This window comes from Myotis nattereri (assembly GCF_964212035.1).
Source record: "Myotis nattereri genome assembly, chromosome: 18".
Classification (NCBI taxonomy): Eukaryota; Metazoa; Chordata; class Mammalia; order Chiroptera; family Vespertilionidae; genus Myotis; species Myotis nattereri.
Genome location: NC_138093.1, coordinates 34,158,983 through 34,184,979, shown reverse-complemented (window position 1 = coordinate 34,184,979; position 25,997 = coordinate 34,158,983). Strand labels below are relative to the sequence as shown.

General features: G+C 53.9%; 1 protein-coding gene across 1 annotated transcript; it reads right to left on the bottom strand.

The window, feature by feature from the left end:
- Window positions 1-1,844: 1,844 nt before the first annotated feature.
- Window positions 1,845-25,236, bottom strand: SLC41A1 (solute carrier family 41 member 1). The gene is made up of 11 exons (XM_081112310.1): window positions 24,900-25,236; window positions 22,220-23,249; window positions 13,764-13,871; window positions 12,628-12,699; window positions 11,905-12,049; window positions 11,602-11,748; window positions 10,631-10,778; window positions 9,254-9,333; window positions 8,237-8,371; window positions 7,794-7,942; window positions 1,845-4,408 (listed from the first exon to the last, which is right to left on the bottom strand). The coding sequence occupies exons 2-11, from the start codon at window positions 22,592-22,594 to the stop codon at window positions 4,223-4,225; spliced, it is 1,545 nt and encodes a 514-aa protein (XP_080968436.1). The 5' UTR covers window positions 22,595-23,249; window positions 24,900-25,236; the 3' UTR covers window positions 1,845-4,222.
- Window positions 25,237-25,997: the final 761 nt, after the last annotated feature.

Sequence of the window (25,997 nt, the reverse complement as noted above, 5' to 3'; positions counted from 1 at the left end):
TGTGTTTATTTACTCAACGGGGGAATCCTTTCACAATGTCTATCAAATCATCACCTTATACACTTTAAATAGGTTGTAATTTTATTTGTCAATTATATCTCAATAAACCTGGGGAAAAAAGGCTGACTACTGAGATGGCTAACGCTCAGCATTCAGTATATGGGGGGGGGGGGGGGGGTGGAACTTTTTGACTCGAGGGCCACAATGGGTTCTTAAACTGGACCGGAGGGCCGGAACAAAAGCATGGATGGAGTGTGTGTGTGAACTAATATAAATTCAAAGTAAACATCATTACATAAAAGGGTACGGTCTTTTTTTTTTTTTTAGTTTTATTCATTTCAAATGGGCCGGATCTGGCCTGTGGGCCGTAGTTTGCCCACGGCTGGTATATACTATACTAGAAGCCCAGTGTGCAAAATCGCGCAGGCCCCACCCACCTGCCCACCGCCGCAGCACGGGCGAAGCCCTGCCCACCGCGTGCACAGCCCCGCCCACCCTCTCCGGTCTTTGGTCGATGAGGTGTTAGGGCCACAGGCCTTTTATAATACAGATAATACTGCCACCTCCTGTGGGGACGTGTCCTGGGTCCAGCGGTTCCAGCATAATCTTTGGAGTCAGACAGCCTGAGTGGGGCTCCCCTGTGACTCTGCTTTGTCACAAACATGTGTATCTGCCTCAGAAGGTCTGGTGTTGTCACCTCTGTCCTCCAAATTCCAGTGACACAGAACTGCTTGTAGTTTCCAAAAAAACCAGGCTCACTCCCTGCTTATTGTTCCCTACAGGTGGCTCTTTACCCACTTTCCAACCCTGGTTCTCCAGGCTTCCTCCAAGAGTTCCCTGACCCTCCAGACCTGGCCGAGTGTCCTTTCCACCTGCCTGCTCTTGTAGCCGCCTTCGATCGACACCTATGGTCACGTGCTGACATTGCCTACTGACTAGTCCTTGGCCTCCCTCCCCCTTGACCATTGACTAGCATTTCCGGGTTTACTAAGTGCTGGGCATTCTTAGTATTATATGTATATTATCTCATTGACGTCTCCTAATAATCCGAGGAAATAGGTTTTCGTACAGATGGGGACACTAAAGTTCAGAGAGGGCAAATAACTTGCCTGAGCTCACACAAACACAGACAGAAGAGCTGGGATTTGAACCAAGGCCTGACTCCAAACCCTTTGCAATCCACTGTGAATTTCCTAAGGGCTTAGAGTGAAGGCAGATAGTAAATATTCAACAGGTAACAGCTATTATTATTTTGACCCAACCAAATGGTACCTCTGCAGGAAGGAATCTTCACCTCTTGGCACAATACTGCAACCAAGGCCACCACCGCACACCTGTGGTCTCCACCCCACAGGCACCACCTTGAATAGACCATGTGTGTTTTCAATAATGACTGATGTGTTTTCTATCACACATCTCTGTATTTCAGAGTTGTTTCTTTTTCTGTTAATCCTCACCCGAAGATATTTTTCCATTGATTTTTAGAGAGAGTGGAAGAGAGCGAAGGGAGGGGAAGAGGGAGGAGAAACATCCGTGTGAGAGACATCGATCGGTTGCCTCCCGCCTGCGCCCCAACCAGGGCTTGGGATGGAATCTGCAACCCACATACAAGCCCTTGACCAGGAATCAAAGCCAGGACCCTTCGGTGTGTGGGCCCATACTCTAACCCCTGAGCAACACCAGCCAGGGCGAGATGCTTCATTTCCTGTCACACTTTGGCCCTTTTCCAAGTCTGAGGGAGGTGGGACAACAGAGGGGCCCAAAAACAATAGCTGAAGCTGATTTTATTTGTCTTTTTTCTTTTGAAGCTGCTTTTTGACGAGACACACAAGAACCAACCACCTAAATAAACGTCCTCTTTATTTACCAAATATAATTTATCAGTTATGTTGACATTTGTCAAATCAGTTATAGTAACTATAAATAATTCTCTTAAGACACAGTTCTGTAACTTTTTAAGGATACAAGAGTAAACCAATGTCGCTCCTTGCAGCCAGGCTGAAAGTACATGCGGTTTGTGCCATCAGGGAACATAAACGAATCTCCCATGAAAGCCAACTTCATTTTCGTGCCGTCTCACCCCACAGTCCTCCCTCCGCTCACACACTCAGGACTGGGGGCGCGCCTACCTCCCTGCCTTTTCAGCAAAGAAGCTCCAGAGCCTTCCAGGGCAGCCTGGCCGAGATGAGGAAGGGGAGAGCGACAGGGCGGAGGTGACTGGGGAGCACAGGGCACAGCTTCAGGGGCAGAGGAGCTGGTTTTGGTGCCTGTACAAGAAGAGTGTGTACAAATGTGTTTGGAGACGGGGGACAAGACGCAAGGCCTGAGGAGCAGAGACAAGCCCAGGCTGGTGTTAATGAACTCTGTTGGACACAATTCCAACTAGACAACCTCTACGATTCCTTCCGATTCTAAGGTTCTAGCTCCACTAGGTGGCCTGGGTGGGAACGGAGGGAGAGAGAAGACAGAGTCTGGAGGTATAGGGCAAGTTCCTGGGTAAGGCATGGTGTTGGTAAGAGACAAGGCCATTCCTTCGCCTTTCCCTGGAGGTGGGTCCTTCAGGTGACAGAGGGGAGGGTTTCTGGGAAGGCTGTGGATAGAGAGGCTAGAAAAAAACCTGCATCCAAAACGCCCAGACTTTGTACATGTGTGTGGACAGATTTCCAATCTGTTCAGAGTAACATGTCGGTAAGAGAGGGACTCCAGTGTTCTCCCAACCTTGTGCTAGGCAGAGAAAAGTAGAGGCAGCTAGTTGATGTCTAGTCTACTAGTTCTGAATCCTTTTTTTGGGTGGCTGGTGAAGAGAGGTAGAGGGTAGGGAAGGTGAGGAAGGGACATTTAGAGAAATGGACACTGGTTGAGCCACGGGGCTGGGAGCTGTAGCTGGGGTCAGCATTTTACACAGGTGGCATCTAGGAGGGAGATCCAGAGGCAGAACCTGGCGTGGTGATACACATGCAGACACAGCGCGGAAACGAAAGGAGCACGTGGCCTTTATCTGGGGAATGAGGTGAGGCTGGAGGTGTACTTCTCTTCCCACAGGCTGGTCAGTGCCTGGCACAGTACCTAGCACGCAGTAGGCACGCAATCAATACTGCTCAATGGATGTTTCAGACCATGCCTGCGGCAGCACTCCTCGAGGGAGGCCGTGTACTTGTTGAACGAGTAAATGAATGAATGGTGAACGTGGGCAGAATTCAAGTGAGAGGACAGCTGATTGCCACGGCGTGACAGAATGAGGGATTTTGCAAAGTGACAGCCTTAAGGTGGCCACGTGACCATGTGTCTTCAGGAGAAACAGCAGCAGTGAGACATCCCTGTGGCCCTCCACCTCCCAACCCTTCTCCACGTACCCATCCCTGCCCCTAATCTTGGAACCCAATCTGGCCAACTCTGGGGGAAGGTAGTGCTTAGAGACAATTAGAGACGAAGGTTGAACAGAGATAAAGAATTGGTCCTCTGGGCCCAGAGAGGATACAGATCTTGGCAAACCTATGGGTGAATATGAGTCAACAAGGAAACCAGGCCACTGCTCATTTCTTCCTGAATGTGACAATCGATTGCAAAAAGATCACTGGCAGGGGCTGGTGGTGCTTACCAGCCGCTGGGCCAGGGGCACGTGCACAGTCTGAATAGTCGGGCCACCTCAGTCTCCCAGAGAGAGAAGGGCCCAGTCCAGAGGGCGGAGAGCAGGGCTAGGATTATATGGAGCCAAGAGCAGTTGTCTCCTGCCTTGAAGTTGGTCCATTTCTAGAAAAAGTGTATACGTGTGTGTGAGGGGGGAGGGGGGGAGGATATGGATATATTTATCCCTCTGTTCAACCAAAAAAAAAAAAAAGAAAGAAAGAAAAAACACCAGAGCCAACTCACGAAGGGTTTCTCATTGGGGCCAAAGCTAAGTTTGCCAAAACATGATCCCAGATCCCAGACGAAAACCCTGCCCCAATCCAGCTCACCTGGAGGCACCCACCATGAAATTGCACTTGGTGACTGTCTCAAAAATCTACTTGTACTGCTTGCCTCAGTCCCTCTGTCCTGCCTGAATTTTTGCTGTACAAACTTGGCTCAATGTATAAAAATTCCCATTGAAAATAATGAGAATTCGGTATCAAAGTGAAGTCCTAGAAAGAGGTGGGAGTGTGGAGTACGGTGGGGGGAGGGGAACAAAAGACAAAATCCATAAAGAAAGTGCAGAGGGTGGGGAGAAGGTTGAGTGACCAGGCTAGTCCCCGACGTCCGTGTCTCGGTCCCCAATGAGCCAGAGGACATGGAAGCTGAGTGCTAGGAGCCCAGTGCCCAGCAGGTCCCCCAGAGCTGTCAAGTACGGGATGGAGAAGTTGTCGGGGTCCAGGCCCCGGCCCCACATCCAGTGCACCATCCAGTCAGCGATGTACAGGAGAATCAGCACCTGGGGAGACAGAAGGGTTCGGCTAAGGCCCTCCCTCTCTCCAGGGGGAGCCAAAGGCCACTGGATCGGACCCATTCATTGCACCACAAGGCCTGGCTCTCCGCAGTCCTGGTGCGGGGGCAGTTCATCTCTCCACACGGTGGTCTCTCTGTTCTCACCCCGCAGTTACCACCTTGAAGAGACGACAGGCACAACGTGAGCCCTTTAGAGAGGAAGACGCTCTGCTCTCCGGGGTCACCCACGTCAGCATTACGTCCCGCTCCCTGACGGAAACGCTACGTGCCACAGGAATTCAGCCCTCTCGCCTCTAATTCTAGGTCACCCTATTCTCGGGTCACTCCAATTCCCGCCATGCTGGCGTCTCCAGGAGCTTGGCAGGGGGCAGGGGGCAGGGGCAGGGGCAGGAGTTAGCTTTTCAGAACGGGATTTCTCCCCGGAGCCGAGTGGAATAAGAACAGTGCTTGAGCTCTAACCGGTTTGGCTCAGTGGATAGAGCATCGGCCTGCAGACTGAAGGGTCCCAGGTTCGATTCCGGTCAAGGGCATGTACCTTGGTTGCGGGCACATCCCCAGTAGGGGGTGTGCAGGAGGCAGCTGATCGATGTTTCTCTCTATCCCTCTCCCTTCCTCTCTGTAAAAAATCAATAAAATGTATTAAAAAAAAAAAAAAAAAAGAACAGTGCTGGAGACGGCTGTCCGCACAGATGTCTGCATCACAGCTGATGGTCCCAGGCTGGCTTCCTCCTGACCCTCCCCATTCTGCTGTTGTGGCTCAAAGAGCGCAAGTGTGTTTTAATGTTAGTCTTAGCAAAGCAGAATCACGAACAAGTCTGCTAAACAGAAAGCAGACAGTGCACAGCAATTCGAAAGACACTTTGGATTACCTGCTGCTCCAATGTCTCTCTGTGCCCTAGCGTTCCCCCCATTACTACACACAGCTAAGAAGGATCTGGATTAGAACCCTGCTAGTGGGCCCAGGACCAGCAGCAGCAGCTGGGAGCTTGTTAGAATGCAGTCTCAGCCCCCCGGACCCTCAATCTCTTAAATCAGAATCTGCATTTAAACAAGATTCACACGCAGGTTTAAGTGGGAAATGCATTTAGATGCGATGGGCAGGCCCACATCTTCTATTTGCTCTGCGCCCTCCCTGACAGGTGGGCTCCCTAAATCACTGCGCCCGGGTGAGAATGAAATGGGTTCTAACGGGAAGGCTCCAGCACAGTCATTGGGGAGGTTTTACCCTTGACGGTACTTTGCAAATGCTGTGGTATGTAAATTCCGTCCTAAGGGGTGCAGATGCAGAAAGCAGAGACTCTCGCAGGAGAAAGAAACTAGAGTTGATACCTATTTTTAGGCAAACTTGGTTGTTCTCCTGTCTTCTCTCCAGGGGGGCCGGTGCTTACAGTTCTAGCACCCTTCACATTCCCCCTCCCCTGCACAGCTGCCCGGTACTCCTGTGGCCCTGGCCCTGACCCTGGGTGAGGGCCAGCCCCTCCCCGCCCCCATAACTTCACACCCTTTTCAGCAGAGCCCCAAATGAAGAGCGTGGCAGGAGGACTTCACGCTCTGGAATGGAATGGCAGCAGCTGTCCCTACATTCCAGCCCCGAGCAGGCCCTGGGACACATGGCTGAGGAAGCAGCAAAGGATCAGGAAGAACCTTTCTGGGGATCAGTGCCAGGCCGTGCCCCTCCATAGGCCTGGAGAAGAGGGCAGAGATGGATAGTGAGTTAAGGCTTATCCTTCCCAATGCAGGCCAAGGGCTAACCTCCAGCCTCAGACAACTCCTCTTTCCCACCAAGTGCACTTGCAAGGGAACGTGGTGGCCTGGGTGACTGCTTCGGGGAAACTGCATGTGGTGGGTTCTCAGCCCGGTCCTTGTCAAGATGTCCCAACCCACAGCCTTTCTCAAGGTGGGGGTAAGGGGTGCAGGGATAAGCGATGGCCAATAGGGACTGGTTAAATGAACTTAGGGAGCCTCTCTAGAACAGAATAGAATGCAGCTGTGAAATATCAGGGTGCTCTTCTCTTTACATGTTGATGTGGAATGATCTCTGTGATAGACACATAGTTATGTGAAAAAGGCAGGGCTACCTGTGTGTAAAAGAAAGAGAAAAGTAAGAAAAATAGGTATGTTTGCTTATATGCATTTGAAACAGCTCGGAGGGCATATAAGAAATGGACACACGGCCCTGACCAGTCTGGCTCACTGGACAGAGCATCGGCCTGCTCTATCCCAGGTTCGATTCCGGTCGGGGGCATGTACCTTGGTTGCGGGCATATCCCCAGTGTGGGGTGTGCAGGAAGCAGCTGATCGATATTTCTCTCTCACCGATGTTTCTAACTCTCTATCCCTCTCCCTTCCTCTCTGTAAAAAATCAATAAAATATATTAAAAAGAAAGAAATGGATACACGAACGGCCCGGGAGGAAGAGAACTGGATGGCCGGGGGTGGGGGTGGGGGTGGGGGCAGCGTTGACCTTTCACCGAGGTTTCACTATGAACCTTTGAAATGTCTGAACTGTAATGTGACTGTTATTACCTATTCACAAACGAATCTCTACAAGTTTAAAATGTAATAATTAGGGTGAGTGTGGCTATAAAGAGGCAGCATGCGGGAGCCCTATGCTGATGGACCAGTTCTGTGTCTTGACGTGCTGGTGGTTACATGAAGCTACACATGTGACAACACTGCACAAAATTAAACACACGCACGTGCATGTAAAACAGGTGCAACCTGAATAAGCTCTGTGGATTGTATCAGCTTTGATTTCCTGCTTTTGACATCGTGCTATCCTTATGTAAGAGGGTACCGCTGGGGGAGACTGGTGGACAGTACGTGGGATCGCTCTGTATATTTTTTTTCCACTGCCCTGTGAATATATAATTATTTCTAAATAAAATGTTGAAAAACGTAATAACACAACAGGGGAGAATGTCAGAGAATGGCAAGGCTGGACAGGATCCTACAGATTACCTAGCACACTGGTTTCAACAGTTTCTCAAGCCAGGAAAGCCTTTATTCATACGAAATCTCCCGAGGAAGCCCAGTATGCCAAGCAGAGCCACGGGGAGCTCTGTGGCCAGAGCGCACCTGCTCAGCGCCCTACCACCACCTGCTGAAAACCACCACCTCTGGTTCATTCCTCTCAACTTACAAACACATCAATCACTGGGCTCAGAGATCATTCTACCACTGGGCCGAAGTCACACAGTGTGTTCGTGACTGCGCTGGAACTACAGCCTGTGCGTCCGAGCCCCCTGTCCAGTGTTTATCTGCCGTCCAGTCCCGGAGAAAGAGGTGCAGAGTGTCTGATGGGCCAAGCCTGGGCCTCCCCTCCCACCCCTGCAGGGCAGCCCGGCCCCTGGGCCCCTGCCAGTCGGTACCTGGAGCAGTGCGGCTGTCATGTAGAAGACGATGAAGATGAGGGTGAGTGTGGTATGCCCTCCCTGCATACAGCTGATGGTGTAGAGGAAGACCAGGTGTCCTGGAACCACGAGAAGGAAGAGGACCCGGGCCGAGCGAGAATTCACATCTGGGAGCGAGGAAGAGAAGGGGTGAGGAGGAAACCTGGCCCCAGAAGGTCTTTCAACACCAGGAGGTACCACGCTACACTTCCAGGGCAGCAGGCAGCTGACGGCCTCTACCTCTCCATCCCGTGGTCCCCAGCCCCCAGGGGTTCTCAGGAAAGGAGAGCCTTCCTGCCTGGCCTGTGCCCACTACGACAGCTGGCATCTGGGCCCAGCTGTTTCCTAAGTGAAGCTCACTGACTGCTGACCCTTCCCTCCAGGGCTGGAGTGGACCCCGGCGGCGGGGACGCTGCCGTTACCAGGACTGAAGAAGGTGGTACAAGGACTGGGGCAGCGGCGAGGGGCCTGCTCAGAGTTCTCCCCGGGCATTCCGTTCATGTGGAGGAAGGTGGAGATGCGGCTGGCCTGCACGGCCACCAGATTGCCCCCGACACCTGCAGAGACAAAAGGATCTTAGACATGGGGGGCGGGAGGAGTCCCCAGGAGGAGAGTGAGACATGGAGAAGAAAGACGAAGACAACCCCCTACCCCCATGCCAGGAGTCTTCCAATCCTCCCATCCCCCCGCTCTGGAGATGTGGCAGACTCATGCGCCCCTGGTGCAGCTGCGTGTGCAGGAAGGGACACAGGCGGATCTGTCGACTCAGGGAGCCTGACTTCTCCAGCAGCGTGGTGTGTGCACCTGCTGTCGCACACAGCCCGGGGGACGAGGCCCTGCTTGCCTCGGGCCCTCGCCAAAGCTCCGAGCAGACCCAGGGACCCAATGGTTCTGGTAACCCATGTCAAGGATCAGGTCTGAGCTCTGCGCTCTGGAATCTGGCGCCCAGGAGCTATGCTTACTCTCCTTGGCATCCCATCCCCACCCATTCCCTGCTCCCCCCGGCCTTGCTGTGAGCCCTGCGAGGCTGACTCTACAGACTGTATCACCCAACCTCCCATGATGGTGCTTCTGATCAGATTGGTTCAACAGGAGGCATGCATAGGTGATCAAAAAGGGTGGGAGGAGAGACAGGGGCCAGGTATTTCTTTCCTGTTTCCTCTCTGCTTTGTGGCTATGGCTTATCCCTGCGGGGGGCAGAGGAGGGCTCTTTCTGGGCTTCTGTCACACTATTTCCTCCCCTTGCCCCTTGAGAACTAGGGCTTCCTGTTGCTGCTTATCTCTGGATGCCTCAGCATCTCTTGTTGGTCCTACCCGGCTCTCCCTTCTTGAACTAACTGAGCTGGGTTCTCTTGCCTGCTAGAACCCTGACTGAGGCAAAGCCCCCCAAATCCTCTTCTGCCCTCTCCTTTCCCCGGGCAGCTGAGGCCAAACCTCACCGTTAATCACAGGTGTGAAGACAGCCATCCCTGCAAAGTTGGGGTCTGACACAGTCTTGTCCAAAATGAGGCCTCCCACGCTACAAAGACACAAAGACAAAATGACACAAAGGCCATTAAGGGGTTCTGTTCCAGCCCCTGGCACGAGAGGGGCAGGCCCATCTGGCCGCGGGCAGGAAGGGAAGCAAGGTGGCTCTCAGGAGTCACTGCTCTCCCAGTCCTTGCTTCTTTTGCCAGAACCAGCTGCTGCTCATAACATTCGGCTGTCACAGTGCTCCCTGAGCAAGCTGATGGCACCCACCTCCCAAGCTGGCTGGAGGCGCCATCCATAGGGCAACCTGCTTGTGAGGACCTCGCTGTTCTGCCTGTTCAGTATTTATTTCCCTTTCCTCAGGGGATGGTCTCTCTCAAACTCAATCGCTGTGGTTCACATGACATTACTCCAATGAGGACTAGGCTCCAAACTCATCCAATCAAAGCATCGCATCCCCAAGGCCACAGTGATTGGTTCAGGAATAATCATGTGACTGAAGGAGAGCCAATGAAATTTTATTTTATTATTATTTCTAGAGGCCCAGTGCATGGATTTGTACACCAGTGGGGTCCCTCAGCCTGGCCTGCGCCCTTCCGCAATCCGGGACCCCTTGATGTAGTAGTGCGCACAGTGACAGGCGGCTGGGGAGGAGCCTCAGCCCAGGCACCGTGCCACTCCTGCTCATCCTGGCCCTTCTGTGCCTGCCACTGCCGCTCAGTAGCGTTGTGCGGAGGCGGGAGAGGCTCACACCACCGCAGCTGCGCTGGCCAGCCGTGAGCCTGGCATCTGGCACCTGTCGGTCAGCTGAGTGGCGCTCCCACTGTGGGAGTGCGCTGATCACCAGGAGGCAGCTCCTGCGTTGAGCATCTGTCCCCTGGTGGTCAGTGCGCATCGTAGCGACCGGTTGTTCGGTCGCTTAGGCTTTTATATGTATAGATTATTATTTTTTCTCAATGAAACTTTATAATGGGACTTTGTGAAATTGTTGAGAGAAAGAATCTCTCTTACCACTGAATTAGTACAAGTAGAAAAGTATAAACCCGGAACTGCAGGCCAGGACAGGGAAAAGCAGAGCCAAGAGATGGAGAATACTGGGGCCCTGATGATATAATTTCTGCTCCTGAATCCAGCTGTGCCTTTCTAGTTCCCTGAGCCAAATGCATTCTGATTTTCAATGAAACCCTCTTCAGATGGTTTCTGTCATTTATCATAGAAGGACAAGTGACTGACACACTATTGAAGGCATTTCCAGGGTCTGTGCCATGCTTCTTCTCTTCCGGGTTAAAAGGGAGTCTGTGGCAGGGTGGAGAGGGTGGGGGTAGGCACCCACGGCCTGAGCCTACCTGCTGATGGCCATGGCAATGATGACAGGCTCCCAGCCCGAGTACAGCACCTCCCTTGTGGCTGGGCTCCGCCGGGCCAGCACCACCCAGACCGGTAGCAGGGCCACGAAGAAGGCACACACCAGGGGGTAGATGTATTTCCAGTTTTCTGAGAAGCAGAGATCAGATAGAGGTGAGCACTGTGGCTCCCTCTTCCCAGCCTCCCCCTGGCTGATCCTGCAAATATCCCAACAGATCAACAGCCACCCCACACTAAATGCCTGGACATATATAACCTCATTTGATTCTCACTGTAAGCCCAGGAGATAGGTGGGGCCAGGCTTTCCCATTTTGTAGATGAGAAAACCAAGGCTGAAAGCTTCCCCAGCACTGGACTCATAAGGGGCAGAGGCCAGATTCTAGGTTTCTTGCTTTGATCCCCAGAAATCACTCTCTCCCCTCCCTTTCTCCATTTTGCAAGCAGATTCCAGCCTTCCGTTCCCTTCCTTTACCCTGTACACCAGGGGTCCTCAAACTACGGCCCGCGGGCCACATGCAAATACAAATATTGTATTTGTTCCCGTTTTGTTTTTTTACTTCAAAATAAGATATGTGCAGTGTGCATAGCAATTTGTTCACAGTTTTTTTTTAAACTATAGTCCGGCCCTCCAACGGTCTGAGGGACAGTGAACCGGCCCCCTGTTTAAAAAGTTTGAGGACCCCTGCTGTACACCTTACCCCTCCAAGGGAAGCAATAATCCAGCAGGAATATACATATTTGTCTGATACTTTCTATCCTGCCCCTGCTACCTGCATGAACTTGAGATAAGCACTTAACTTCAATTCTCTAAGGTGGGGAGTTATTACAACTGTATTCCAATCAAATAAAGAACGGAGAAGAAATGCTTACACATTTGCATATACACTAACCATCTCTCCCAACCCCACCCAGGAGTCCACCTGGCTCACACCCTCGGTAGCCTCATCCTCACCCAGCTCCAGGTAGAGTCCCCAGCTGATGCCTGAAAGCAGTGCCAAGGTAATGAGGTCACCCAGGCTGGCAGCAATGGGAGTGGCCACGTTGTCTGGGTTGATTCCAATCTTTCGAGAGCCAATGATGACCCCAATCATGATCATACCTGGGGAGGAAGGAGAGGAGCCAGGAAGGGTAAGAAGAGGTAGAGGGGTCGCGACACAAAGAGAGACTGGAGGTGCCAGGCCCAGGTGACACCTCTGGGGCAGCGCTCCCTACTCCCTTCCCCTCGCAGCCTCCTCCCCTTCCCTTCCCTCCTCACCTAGTACCAGGGAGGCAATGAAGGCTGTGGCCACACTGCTGGCACACAGCAGAAAGGCATGCGGGATGCTGAAGTGGCCGTCAGGGATCCAGCCAAAGACGACAGCTGCAATGGACGCCAGGAAGCCCACCACTGTGGCCTGCACCTGAGGGGGGGAGTGGTACGTGGAGAGCACTGGGAGCAGAGAGCTTCTTAGCTGAGACCTTGTCCTGGCTCTCTGCAGCCCAGGAGGTAGGTGGGGCGGGACCGTCCAGTCCTCCCAAGCGGGAATGATGTCTTTGTTTGTTTAGTTTCACACCAGACGCTAGTACTGTGCAGTGCACGCCGCAGGAGTCCAGGACATGTTACTGGTGGAATGAGTGTTCCTCTGGGGACTGGGGTGAGGTTCAATGGCGCCTAGGACTTCAGCCCAGAGACAAGGCTTGGGCCTCGAGGGGACATGAAGCAAGGGCGGTCAAGGACATTTCAGCACTCCGGTGTTCGGAGTCTGATCTGTGGGGACATGAGCCCCCTGCAGCAGTGGGAGCCCAGAACTGACACTGAGATACCCAGTTTCTTGGCTGCTTTCCTGGGAAACCTGGTTCCCTCCTAAAGCTGCTTTCGGAGAAGCCAGCTCGGCAGGACGCCGGAACTTCACTCGGGGCCCAGCTGAGGCTGCCCAAGCTTTTCATCCCTGACCAAGGAGGACGCCCAGCCCCGTCTCTCTGGTTCCTGCTGTCTTACCTGAATGAGGGCCATGTTCCCAGTGATCATCCGCCAGAGCTCCTTGGGTGTGTCCATGTGCCCGATGTTGGCCTGGGAGAGGGAGGACAGGGGGCTGGAACTCCAGGCTGGAAAAGGCCTGCAGCTCAGAACATTAGCATCCAACTGGCTCAGGAAGCAGTGCATGCGCCCTAAGACTCTGGGACTAGAACATGACCCCATGGAGAGTGAAGCAGGAACGGGGGGCTAGAGTGAGAGGGAAGGGGCTCCTTGAGCTCCTGTGGCGGGTGGTGGCAGGAAGGGGGCTCCTAAGGCAGTCTCCTCCTCTCAGGAGAGCTGCTCCCGACACCTGCCCACCCCAGACTGCACCCTCTGCCCCGCTCATCAGGACAGTCCATTCCTGCACAGGTGAGAATGGCCCGATGGACCCCCAGCTCTGAAGCCCGCTTGCTGTCCTAAGGAAGGAAAGGTTATCTGCTGGTGCAGGACTGTGGCCGCAATTGTGTTCGGGAAGGAGTGAGGAGGCACAGGAGGCCAGGAGCACGGCAACTTGGGGCAGAGCAGGCTGGCGGCCATGCAGGGACATCTCTGCCACCTGGTACCCCTGACTCCTGAGTTTTACTGCCCCCTACCTCCTACCCCCTGGTCCTGTATCTGGTCCAGCCTTTGAACTGTCAGGGCTGATCTAAGGGGTTTGGGAGGTGGGGGTGATGAGCACCCCTCCCCGGCTATTCCTTCAAAGCCAAGGGGGAAAGGGAATGGGATAGGAGAGGCGGGGCAGGCCTGGCTCTGCTCCGGCCCAGCTGCAGAGTAGGGCTGGAGATCAGAGGCGGCCCCCATCTGTGCAGGTGGAGGGACCAGCATGATGCTTGCCTGTCAAAGCTGCATAAACAGTCACGAGGCGGGTTGCAAAACAGGAGGGGGAGGGGGCAAGCGTCCAGGGATGGCTGAGACATCCAGAAACCGAGCCTGGGAACCACTCGAGCAGGGAGCCCCTGCCAGGAGCAGGACACCCAGCCCGGGATCTCCCTACACCTGCCCACCCCAGCCCCACACCCCAGGCCTGGGCGGCTGAGGAGGCCAGTAGCGATCTCCCGGCCTGGCTCCGTGCTGCCCAGAGTCCTGCATGCCCCAGTCCTCCCGGCCAGGACACTCACTGCGGTGGACAGCCTCGATGCCAGGGTCATTTCCAGGTTCCCCTTCAGCCCCAGCAGTGCAGGCACCAGGATGAAGACCTCTGTCACCTTCTGGAAGACTTCCCAGTGCTACAAGGTGAAAACAGATCTCAGGAATTTCAGTGCCCCAAGGGGCCGGCTTCGAGGTTGAACAGATAGTCAGGAATCAGGAGTGCTTGAGGAGGAAGTGGGATCAGCAGGGAGTGAGCACACCAGCCACTCTTCCTCCAAGAACCCTGGAACCAAACCAAGCCCATGGTGCTCCAAACAACACAGTCACCCCCATTCCTCCCTTCCCCGCCCCCCCACCACCCAGAACAGGGGAGACGTAGATGTAAAGGCTTCTCTGGTCAGGAGACCCTAGCCTGGCTCTACTTCCACTGCCTTCTATTAGGCCGGGGGGAAGAGAATGGTGAAGAGCCACACAGCTGAGTCACCCCAGGTGGCTGACACCCCAAGTTCCTTTGAGATTCCCCCTCAAATTGCAATCCCCAACCCCTCTGCCTTTAGTCCGTTTTCTCTGCGGCCTCAGCCTTGGGTAGTGTTGTCTCAGCTGTTGAGAGCTGGGCTCCACGGGGCTGAGGAGATTAGGGTTTGTTTGGTTTCTATCTCTAAGGGCTTTGGGCCTCAGCCATCACAGTTTTCCTTCTGAACAGGGTCTGAATTAAGACCGTGGCCCCCAAACCTCAAAATGCTGGTCTGTGAGAGGCGTTTTATTTTGCCTCTGCACTCTCTCACCCTACATACTTCTCCCAACCTCTCAGCGAGGAGACGCGAGTGCACCCCTTCAGGGAGAGACTGAGCTGGGAGGCAGGCGACACGGGTTCTAGCCGGACACTGTGAGGCCTGGCTCACCCCCAGGTCCTCCAGCAAACATCTATCACGCAGACTGTGCGAGGCCAAGCGCTCTCCATGCATTTTCCATTCCACCCTATCAACAGCCGTGTGAGGTAGGGGCTATTTTTAAGCCCATTTGGTAAATGAGGAAACAGGTTCAGAGGGCACTGCACCCATTAGTGCTCAGGGGGAAAAGTGGGAGCCAGGACTGGCTATCTGAAAGCTACTTTAGTGGCAACTGAAACGGAAGACTTGTGAAAAAGGCTGGGCTTGCGGCTCCCTCCCTGGCCTTGGCAGCAACGTGGGTCCTTTATTTGTTTTGAGAATGGAAAGACTTCAACTCTGGGGAGGGAGGAGGGGGCAGGTGACCAGGCAGAAGTACAGAGGCTGAGGCAACGTGCTGTCATGTCCTGGACCGACAGACAGCCTTAGATCTCCCACAAGACACCCCAGGGAGGGGCCTCACGCTGTCTCTCCAACATCCGCCCCACATTGACCAGGGGGGACCTTAGGCAAGTTACAAGGACCTCAAGTTACTGACTATAAAATGTACAATTCAGGGACCAGGTCAAAGGGTCTCTAAAGGCAATTCCAGCACCAACACTCTAGAGTTAAGGACGAGCAAGGTTGCAAATCGGACCTACAACGATTAGGATGGCTACTATTAAAAAAAAACCCCAGACCTAGCCAGTTTGGCTCAGTGGATAGAGCGTTGGCCTGTGAACTGAAAGGTCCCAGGTTCGATTCCGGTCAAGGGCACATGCCTGGGTTGTGGGCTCGATCCCCAGTGGGGGGCTTGCAGGAGGCAGCCAATCAATGATTCTCTCTCATCATTGATGTTTCTATTGCTCTCTCCCTCTTCCTTCCTCTTTGAAATCAATAAAAATATATTAAACAAACAAACATAAAACACTAAAACCTCAAGTGTTAGCAAGGATGTGGAGAAATTAGAACCCTTATGACTGTTAGTGGAAATGTAAAATGATGCAATCACTATGGAATGTAGTATGGCGATTCCTCTAACAATTAGAATAGAATCTATCACATGACCCAGCCATCTCACTGCTGGGAATATATCCCTAAGAGTTGAAAGCAGAGTCTCAAACAGACCTCTGTACACCCACGCTCATAGCAGCATTAGTCACAATAGCCAAAAAGTGGAAACAACCCATTGGTAGATGAATAGATAAATAAAATGTGGTATATACATACAATTGGATATTATCTGGCCTTAATATATACATACAATGGGATATTATCTGGCCTTAAAAAGGAGGTGTATCATGTCACCTGCGACGACACTGATGAACCTTAAGGACATTGTACTAAGTAAAATAAGCCAGACACAAAAAGACAAACACTTCTGTATGTATCTAAAGAAGTCAAACTCATAGAAATAGAAAGTAGGATGGCGGTACCAGTGGGTGGGAGCAGGGAGAAAAGGGGAGCTGGTGGTTCGTGGGCACAGAGTTTTCGTTTTGCAAGATGACAATGTTCTGGAGATGGATGGTGGTGATGGTAGCATAACAATGTGAATGTACTTAATACTACTGACCTGTGCATTCAAATGGTAAACTTTATGCTATGTGGGTTTTTTTTGCCACAATTAACAAAAAAATGATCAAGGATATCAGAGAGGGCTGGGCCAGGACTAGAGACCAGGTGAGGCTGGACACGGGGGGTCCTATAAGGCAAGGACCTCTCCGAGAGAAGGGGGGGGGGGAGGGATTAAAACATATATATATGTTTATATATATATATATGTGTGTGTTGTATATATATATATTTCAAAATATATTTTTATTGATTTCAGAGAGGAATGGAAAGGGAGAGATAGAAACATCAATGATGAGGATTATTGATCGGTGCTTCCTGCACACCCCCTACTGGTGATTGAGCCTGCAACCTGGCATGTGCCCTTGACCGAAATTGAACCTGGGACCCTTTAGGCCGCAGGCCAATGCTCTATCCACTGAGCCAAATCGGCTAGGGCTAAAACATATATTTTAATTGATTTCAGAGAAAGGGAGAGGGAGAGAGAGACAGAAACATCAATGATGAGAGAGAATCATCGATTGGCTGCCTCCTGCATGCCCCATACTGGGGATCAAACCCACAACCCAGGCATGTACCCCAACAGGGAATCGAATTGCAGCTTCTCAGTTCATAGACTGACACTCAACCACTGAGCCATGCTGGCTGGGCACGTGTGTGCGCGTGTGTGTGTGTATGTGCATGCCCGCGTGCACGCTCATCTCATTAGGGCTTATCTATCCTTACCTGGGCTCTCGGCCTGGCCCCTCACAGGTGGAGGGCCAAGGACTCTCTTTAGGGAAGCCCTCTCAGAAACCCTCTTCCCTGCACCCCCTCTCCCCCAGAAACAGTTGCTGAGCTTCCAGGCACCCACAAGAAGAGCCTCCCCCTCCAAATGCTGGAAGGGTTCGAATCCCTTCTCACCCCAGGGCCCGAGAGAGAGGCAGCCACAGTGAGCCGTGTGGGCCCGGGAGGAGCTCGGGGCTGTCACTTTTGGATGCTGTGCATAACCCTGGGGTTCCAGGTCCCTGCAGGCCCGGCCTTGCTCTGCTCACCTCCTCTTTCCTCACCTAAACTGGACAACAGTTCAGAGAGGGAAGAATTCCCCTCTCCTCAGGAGGGTGGCCTACTGTGGGCTTTTAAAGGCCTCTCTAAGCACAGCTTCAACAACCCCGCCCCCCCCCCCCCCCAGCTCTGTTCTCCAAGAGGTGTATGTAATGCATATGCACTGGCCAGGTGAAAGAGGAAAGAGCCCGGAAAGAAATGCTCTGAGTGTTTGCAAGTAATAGTTTCTGAACCATTTCCAAGGAATATTGTTTGTCTTTATAATCATTTAAGAAAAATAATATATGAGGCTCAGCTAAGTCCCCCTGGCAGCCACTATCAGCATTCCCCAAATGCCCCCCCTCTCTCTACCTCTCTCCTTTTAATTACACAAGGACCGAGAAGATGTAGGGTTTTAATAGTGCCAAGAGGAGAGACAGGCAGGCGGGGAGAAAAGCAGCCACAGTAACAGCCCCTATGCAAGTCCCCTAATCCGCACAGAATACAGCAACCTCAGGCACCCTGAGCCCAGCCCGGTGAAGCCAAGCTGGCCCTTGGGTCAGAGCAGCCAAGTCCTACACACCTGCTTTCTTTACCCACAAAGCCCTCTCAAAGACGCAGCTCAGGGCACGCACACACAGAGCTCTGGGAAGAGATGGTGATGTGGGGCAGCCTGGAAGCAGTCGGGAGCCCATAGTACTGTATGTGGCAGGGCAGACAGGGCCTAATTCAGGCCCATCCTGTTCATCTTGGCTGGGAGTGCCTGCCCACGAAGTCAAACCCGTCAGCCCTGTCAGCCCAGCCTTCAGCCAAACCTTCACCCACGCCTTCCTGCTCTGCTGGGGGTGGAGAAGGGTGCGTTCCAGGAAGCAGGGCCCCACTGCGGAGGGGTGGGGGGGAGATCTACACATTTCACTGCTTCTCAGAAATGCAACTCCTTTTCCAGTTCTTTCCTATGGAGGTGGGGCTCACGGGTCCCTGATATTCTGGGGGTGAGGGATGCGACTGCCTGTCCCACACTCAGAACTAATCCTGATTCAGAGCAATCACCTCAGTGGCCCTGCCAGTCCCTCTCCTCTGTCCTTCCACCCCTCCCCTCCCCCTGCCTGCCTTAGAGTGTTCTGTCCTGAGCCTCCTCCCCCCTGGAGGGTAGCAATGGGGAAGAAAGTCACAGCCAGGAAGAATAGGAGTGAGAACATTAAGACTAAAATTGGTAGAGATAAGCTCTAAGCACGGGCTGGGGGAGACTCTGGGAAGCAGGGCTGGAGTTGCCCTTGCAGATCAGATGGGAGTAAGCCCAGTATTCACCTGTCTGAGCCACCTACACACACAACTCTGCAGGTGTCCTCTAGCTGTCCAAGAAGGGCCTCAGGGCAATGCCAGGATAGAGAGCTGGACACTGTGAGAAAGGGGTGGTCAAGTGAGATGGAACCGAGTGTCATGCCCAGGAGTGCCCACCACCATGGGAACAGGCCGGGCAGGAGAGAATGCCTTTCCCAATCCACTCGTCCAAGCCCATGCTTGCCATCCACTCTCATCTTTGTAGATGCTCCCACATACGCAGCAGGTAGAGAAGCCAGAGAAGGCGGTGCTTGGGGGAGGGGGTCTCCTTTCCTTGGGGTCCTCAGCGAGCGAGCAGTACGTTACAATAAGGACCTCTTAACAAAGCTGGGGATTCCAGTGAAGGTGTGCACACCACCTCCTGCCACCCCCATTCCTCAAAAGGCTAACGGAACAAGGGAGTGAGGTGCCCTGCAGCAGCCAGGCCCAAGCTGGGGGGTGGGGCCCAAGGCCTGTGCAGCAGGGAGGTTCCCATGTCCCAATCCACTTCAGTTCCAGCACTGGGCCCAGTCCTGTTTCGCTCCCAAGTGCTGCAGGAACATGCAGCCACGGTGGGAAGTGGGAGCAAATAGCAGTCCATTTACCCTTTTCCTGCTTTTGGCCAGTGTGCCAGCCCCTATCTCACAGCAGAGCTGGCTGTACACAGTGAGTAGAGAGGAGGGCAGATAAGGGCCTTCGAGGAAGAGACTGGGTCTTCCCCAGCAGTGGGGAAAGGTGGGGGGCCCTGGGCCCAGGAAACATCTGCACCAACATGGGCTCTGAGACACTGGGGACACTTTACAGCCACCTCCTCCCCATGGCCCCCGTCTTTAGGAACCCCCAGATGAGGCCCCACTGAAGGCTATCTTAGCCTGTGAAAGGGAAATACAGGTGTGAATCCTTAGGCATCACCTGCTCTTCCGGAATCTGCGATGGTCAGGTGCCCCCTCTCGCTCCCCTGGATACGGATTAAGAATCTCCCTGCGGTCTCATGTCCTCTTCTTTTTGCACCCACTCTCTCCCATGCTCTCTTGAGCTCTCCGCAGGGCCTGCTCCAGCCCAGCTGTGGTAGGGAGGCTGGGGGAAGGCGACTAGGACAATCCAGCCATTGTCATCCATACCAACTGGGCCTAATTCTGCAGCGAGCTGAGGTGCCACGCCAAGGACAAATTCGGCCCTCCGTGGGTGTGTTGGGCAGGCTCCAGAGGTTCCCTACCTAGATCTCTCAATGTCCCAGGCTTGTGGGGGTCGGGTGGGGGTGAGGCAAGATGTCAGAAGCCTTTTCCAGCTCTGCAACTCTCAGAGTATGTGGGACGGGAAGGCAGGGGGCCCTCTAAGAACTTTTGTTCTTGCTTGTTTTAGAATATAACTCCAATTGTTCCAGATTTCAGTCCACCCTGTTTTTCAGGGGAAGACAAAGAGAGCAGACTCCTCCCAGACTCTTTTTAAAAAAATATATATTTTATTGATTTTTTACAGAGAGGAAGGGAGAGGGATAGAGAGTTAGAAACATCGATGAGCGAGAAATATCGATCAGCTGCCTCCTGCACACCTCCTACTGGGGATGTGCCTGAAACCAAGCTACATGCCCTTGACCGGAACCGAACCTGGGACCCTTCAGTCCGCAGGCCGATGCTCTATCCACTGAGCCAAACCGATTAGGGCTCCTTCCAGACTCTTAAATCAACTGGTGAATCATGGCCATGGTGAAGGCCATAGAGGTTAATGGTCAGGCTCGGAGTCAGATGACCAAGGACAAGTTATCTAACTGCTCTAAGCCATACGTCCCTATCTACAAAATGGAGATGATTAGCATTTTGAGGAGCCCAGCAAATGCTCCCCATACCAATATCTAGAAAATAAAGACAACCCTCTCCCAGTTCACCATTGGACCCCGGTTCTAGACCCTTTTGTAGATACCAAATCAGAACTCAAAAACTCTAAAAACGGAGAACCAAGGACACAGGAAAAGGGTTGGAAAAGGTGGAGAAACTGCTACCCAACTCTCACCGCACTAGGAGGAGGGGCAGCCCCTGGGGGGAATCCAAAGCTGACCTTCCCAGCTCCAAGCTGGCTTCCTCACCCGCATGGGGAACAATTCTCAAGTTAACAGGTTGGGGTGAGGAGGCAGTACAAGGCACTTTGGCATGACATAAATACCCTCCTTGTTAGCCCCTGAAGGTGCAGGGTTCTCCTGAAGGGCTCAAGTCAAAGAAGGAACCACCTAGAACCAACTACCCTCAGTTTCCTGGGACAAGAGCATGGGGAGACCCATCAGCAGGACTCTACATCACCATAGGCGTCATTTGTAGGGTTGGCTTGGCACGGGAGAGGGCTGCTGAGCTCCATATCCTCCTGAGATTTCACGGTCACAGACACTGATGGGTCCTAAAGAGCAGCCCTAGCTGGTTTTGCTCAGTGGATAGAGCATCGGCCTGCGGACTGAAGGGTCCTGGGTTTGATTTCAGTCACGCCCAGGTTGTGGGCTTGATCCCTAGTAGGGGGTGTGCAGGAGGCAGCTGATGGATGATTCTCTCTCATCACTGATGTTTCTCTCTCTCTCCTTTCCTCTCTGAAATAAATAAAAACATATTAAAAAACAAAACAAAAGCAAAGGCCAGATCTCCTTCAGCCGCAGTATTTGGTATTTCTCTGAATACGTAGGACAAAGCCCAGTACTCAGCAGCAATATTTGCTAGTGATTGATTTAGTTAAATGTGGCATCGTCAGAAAGCTCTGTGTGCCTTATTGTCCTTCAAAAACTTTTATCTAGAAAGAAGACATTACCTATCTCTTGGACCTGGAGGTTTGGGGTAAGTCCTAACCCACAATACACTAATATAGCATATCCCTCGCTCTTCCAGGATCTACCAATTCTTATCCATAATTCTACCCAGTAGCCTCAAAAAGAGCATTCTTTAGGGGGTGGGGAGGCAATGGGGAGATAAGGACACATATGTAATACCTTAATCAATAAAGAAAAAAAAAAAGAGCGTTCTTTGTCCAAGGCAGGTTCATGAAGACAGATAAGGGGCAAAGACAGTTTTGCCCAAGCCTGGTTACATTTTACCCCCATTTATGTCACAGAATTAGCACTTCTATGTCTTATCACGCCACCCCCCTCCAACCATGCAACTGACAGCATGTGCCCAACCCCATGCCCCAAGATCCTGCCAAGGTTACAGGCAGATAAGCAACACAAAATGCCTTTAAGAACCTTCCCTTTTCATTTGAGACCCTCTTGGCAGCCAGGCAAATTCCTGCCCAGCAGGGGGATGGAAAGGAGACTTGAAACTGAGCTTTCTACTACGGGTATCCTTGAAACCTCAAGGGAAGGGAAAAGAAAGCGTAGAGACCCATGGAAATGTCTCCTGCTGAGCCGGGCTTAGCAGGAATGCCCAGGAGGAATGGCAGGCAACAGCCCCATTCCATCACTCCTCTTCCAAGCCCGAGCTCTGGAACCAGTTCTGCTTCCGTCAAGCAACACTGCCCTGACCACTTCCCTGGGGCTACCGGGCTTCCTCGAGGCGTCTGTAGTAACTAGACCAAGAAGAAACTGAGGCTCTGATCCAAAAGGAAACCGTATTCTAGGAAGCAGCAACTGCTTCCGACTGGAGGTGGAGAGAAAGCGCCAAGAGGCCGTTTCTCAGGAGGACAGGTGGCCCCGGGACTCACGGTCAAGAGCTGCCCTCCCCCGGTCCTACCTGTACGATGTCCAGCACCATGCCCGCAGCCACAGTCCCGAAGCCTGCCAGGAGGAAGGGAAAGAGCACTTGCAGCCCAATGGAAAAGGAGGTCTCCTTGAGCGGGGAGGGTGGTGCGGGGCCGCGGTCTGTGCTGACGTCGTCACTTTCATTGCTCTGGCTCCCGTTCTCCAGCAGGGCGTCCTCCTCCCGCACCCCCTTGGCGTTGGCCCGAGACTCAATCACCACCACCTCTACCCCAGCCTCATCAGGCCCCAGGAACTCGGAGGTCCCGGCCAAGGGCTCTCGCCCGGGGCCATCGGAAGAGCAGGGCGAAGCGGTAGGGCCAGTCCCGTTCAGCTGGTGGATGTCCTTCAGCTCCAACTTAGAGGACATGACGGGAAGGGAAAACAGGAAGGGGAAACTTCTCTCCTTTTTCTTTTGCGCTTTCTCTCTCCCTCTCTAACTCAGGAAAGAACTTAGTCCTGGGGTGAACCCAGGCTCGGGTGCCGCAGGACCTCCTCCCACGGCTCGCCGCTCCTACCAGGTGCTGCAAAAGCTGATCGGCCAACAGGCAGCCCCATCAAGCACTGAAGCCGCAGGCTGGAGGGAACCAGAAACTCCTCACCAGCCCCCGCAGCCAGCCACTAGGGGTGCAGACGCCTGACTCCTGTTGTCCAGCGCTGGGCTGGGGGGAAATGAATCAGGCCTCTTATCTTCTTTGGTTCTCAGCAGCAGGTTGCTCCGAGCGGGGACGTCCAGAGTGGAAGAGCCCAGCCAAATGTGGGGTAACCTCTGGGGCGGCCCTTCTTTCATGAAAAGTGGTTTGAGTTCAGTTCTTTCCGAAGGCAGCGTGGGTCTGGGGCTGCGGCTTCTTCCCACGCCTCTGGCTGGTGTCCTTAAGCTTCCCACAGCTTCTCAGGTTCTGCTGGTCCCGGGGCAGTGCCTGTCGTCTTTCACCTTTCTTCCAGCGATTTCCTTCCTTCCCGGGAAGACCTGGCACCTCCCAGAATCCCCGGTCCTTCAAGTCACGAGAAACTGCGTGGAATACCTTATGTGGGAGGAAGACAAGAAGAAGAGAATGTTATGATCCAGCAAAGGGCAGCTCGTACTGGGAGGCACAAAAGCAGGCACAAGACCAAGAGTTTGTTCTGGCCATTAAAATGACCCATTCCTGCATGGCAACATCTGGAGGCCCAGCAGGCACCATCCCGCCACCCTCCCAATCAGCAACCCACCGCTCCACAGGGCTCACCCACAGTGGTGAGCAGCCTGGGACGGGGAAGACGCTGTGCAGGGGACCTTGCATTGTCTTCTCAGTAATCGGGGGGGGGGGGGGGGCGCCAGGGATGTCCTGGGGGACACCCCTTCTTGGATGCTCACGAAGAACCTGGGGTTATTTAGATGTGGTCTTCCAGGGGAGTCAGTTGCACATTCAGGCACAGACTCTCTGCCACACAGACACCCCACTGTAGAACATGATTGTTTACAATCACAAGACAGCCACCCAGGGCCATTAAACAGGGAGAATCTGATCACTGAGCGAAGGTCCCCAGACTCCCAAGCGCCCGAGCCCCTGAGAAAAAAAAAAAATAGGAGGACTCCCTGGGCAATGAGGCAAGCCTGCCAGCCCAAGGCCAAGAGCCAGAGGCCTCCCCACTCCTGCCCTTGAGAGTCAACAGTGTTACAAAAAGCTCAGACGCTGACTTGGAGCCAGGCCTCTTGTCTCTGCTTCTCTCCCCCTGCTCTGGGCCCTGTGAGCTTGTCAGATAGGGACACGGGAGTTATCGCAGTTTGAAGAGAAAGAGGGTAAAACTACTGGTTGTTATGCACACATTTCAATTCTCTCGGTTCGCCCTGTTCCCCAGGGTTGCTGAGAGTTGGACATAGTGGAATTCTTAAAAAACAAAAGCACCAACTAAAAAAACCCAACAAAACCAAGCAAAACAAGAAAGAAAGCAGCATAAACCAAAATGTACTTGCTCCCGAGTGTGTGTCTTTTTGGCTGTAATGAAGCCACTTTTTTTTTTTTTTTTCCCTAAAGGAGTCCCAGGCCTTGATCCCACCCTATTCCATTTCACCAGAATAGCTTTTACAAAGTGAAAAAATACTTTTAAAGAGAATTTCCCGAGGTTCAGAAGAATAGGTCCTTAAGTATTCCAAACACACAATTAGTCAACTCCGGCTTGGGAAAGGGTGGGTCAATTCCAGCAACTGGTCCATGAGTATTGTTTTCTCTCTGTCAACTCAAGCCGTCAGGACTCCCTTTCCCAGGCTCCTTTAACCGAGGCTGTGGTCCTTTCAAAGACCCTCACCGGAGAGGAAACCTCTGAGCAGGAGGGCGTCCCCTGCTCCTGCGGCAGGAAACTTTCTGAGTCTGCTAAGACTTGGCCCTCCTCCCTCGTCCCGTCTTCCACGCAGGCCACCTAACCTGAAAGGAGCCGGGCAGGAAGAGAAGCCAGCCCCCAACTCCACTCCTTCCAGTAAAGAGACTCCGGACAGGCCTTAGGCCCTGGGATGAAAGAAGCAAAAACGGAAGCAGGATGCCCTGAGAAGGGGACACAAAAGCCCCGTTCCCCAAACCCACGGAGGGGGAGAAGCAAACGGCTGTCCTCCCTCGCCTCTCCCCGATTCGGACTCAGCAAATGCGCTGCGAGCCAGGACTCCCGCCCTCCGCCCCCCACCCCGCAAGGGGACTGACCTGCTCCTCGCTTAGGAGGAAGGGGGGCGCCTGGCGAGCGGCAGCAAGGGCCCGTGGTCTCGGGGAGGGCAGGGTGCCCCCTCTTCTCATCACTCCTCTTCCTCGGCCGTCCTCCTCGGCCCCCGGCGTGCCCCCCCACACTCCCAGCCAAGGCGAGCGTCCAGCCGCGACCCCCGGCTCGCTACATCTCGCCTCTGCGCTACAGCGAGGCCGCTGCTCCGCTTCCACGAGGGGAGGTGGCCGGTGGGGCAGGATATACCTCCTCGGGCTCGGGCGGGGGGCAGCCGTACGGGGGACTGTGAGGCCGAGCTCGCTCGCCCCCAATCGCTTTTGGCCCGCGGACTCGGGCCCGACTGGTTGGCTGCTAGTGGCAAACGTGATCTGGGGCACCCTGGGTGGCCCCCCCGACTCCATCAAAAATAGATTCTGGACGGACAGCAGCAGCCACCAATCAGGGACGGAGGAGGGGCGGGCCCCGCCTCTCCCGGGCCCTCTCTTTCGCTGCGCAACGGGAGGCGGGGCGTCGGGGAACCCGGGGCGCGGGTGACGGGAACCGGGAGCGGGCGGTCCCCGCCGCGCGGCGCTCGCGCGGGTCCCTGCGCCCCTCGGCCACGGTCCCGGTGCCCGCTGCCCGGCGATCGCCGCGCGGTGCCATCTCCTTCGGGCCGGCCCACCGCTCCCGGGGCCTCCCTCGCCCCCGAAAGGCGTGCGCCCAGGGCGCGCCTGCTCTGGCTACCCGAGCGCTTCCTCGGGGCTTCGGCCTGCGGGGAGACGGGGACACTCCCGCGGAGCTCCCGCGCTCCGTCCTCGGGGAGGACCGTCCCTACCTCGTTCTTGGTCACGGCTCCTCTCCGGCTGCCTGGTCGCCGCGAGCTTCCGCCAGATCCCGCCTTCTTCTAAGCCGATGGCTCAGCCCGGACGGAACCGGCCTTAATAAAGTCCCGGCCTTGAAAGGGGTGGGGATGGGCGGGCGGGAGGGAAAAGAGGTCAGGCTCTCGGCTGGGGTCACACGCGCACCACCTGAGGTCGGGGCGGAGCGGAGCCCGGCTTCCTCTGGTCCCGGTGGCAGCGTGGGCAGAGGCGTCTCCATCCCGGGCC

Excerpts from the sequence above, each read along its gene's own strand:
- SLC41A1 (XM_081112310.1), bottom strand. The coding sequence starts at position 22,594 with ATGTCCTCTAAGTTGGAGCTGAAGGACATCCACCAGCTGAACGGGACT. Across the intron at positions 13,872-22,219 it reads TGGTGCTGGACATCGTACAG|CACTGGGAAGTCTTCCAGAA; the intron begins GTAGGACCGGGG and ends TTCACCTTGTAG. Across the intron at positions 9,334-10,630 it reads ATTGCCATGGCCATCAGCAG|CGTGGGAGGCCTCATTTTGG; the intron begins GTAGGCTCAGGC and ends GTGTCTTTGTAG.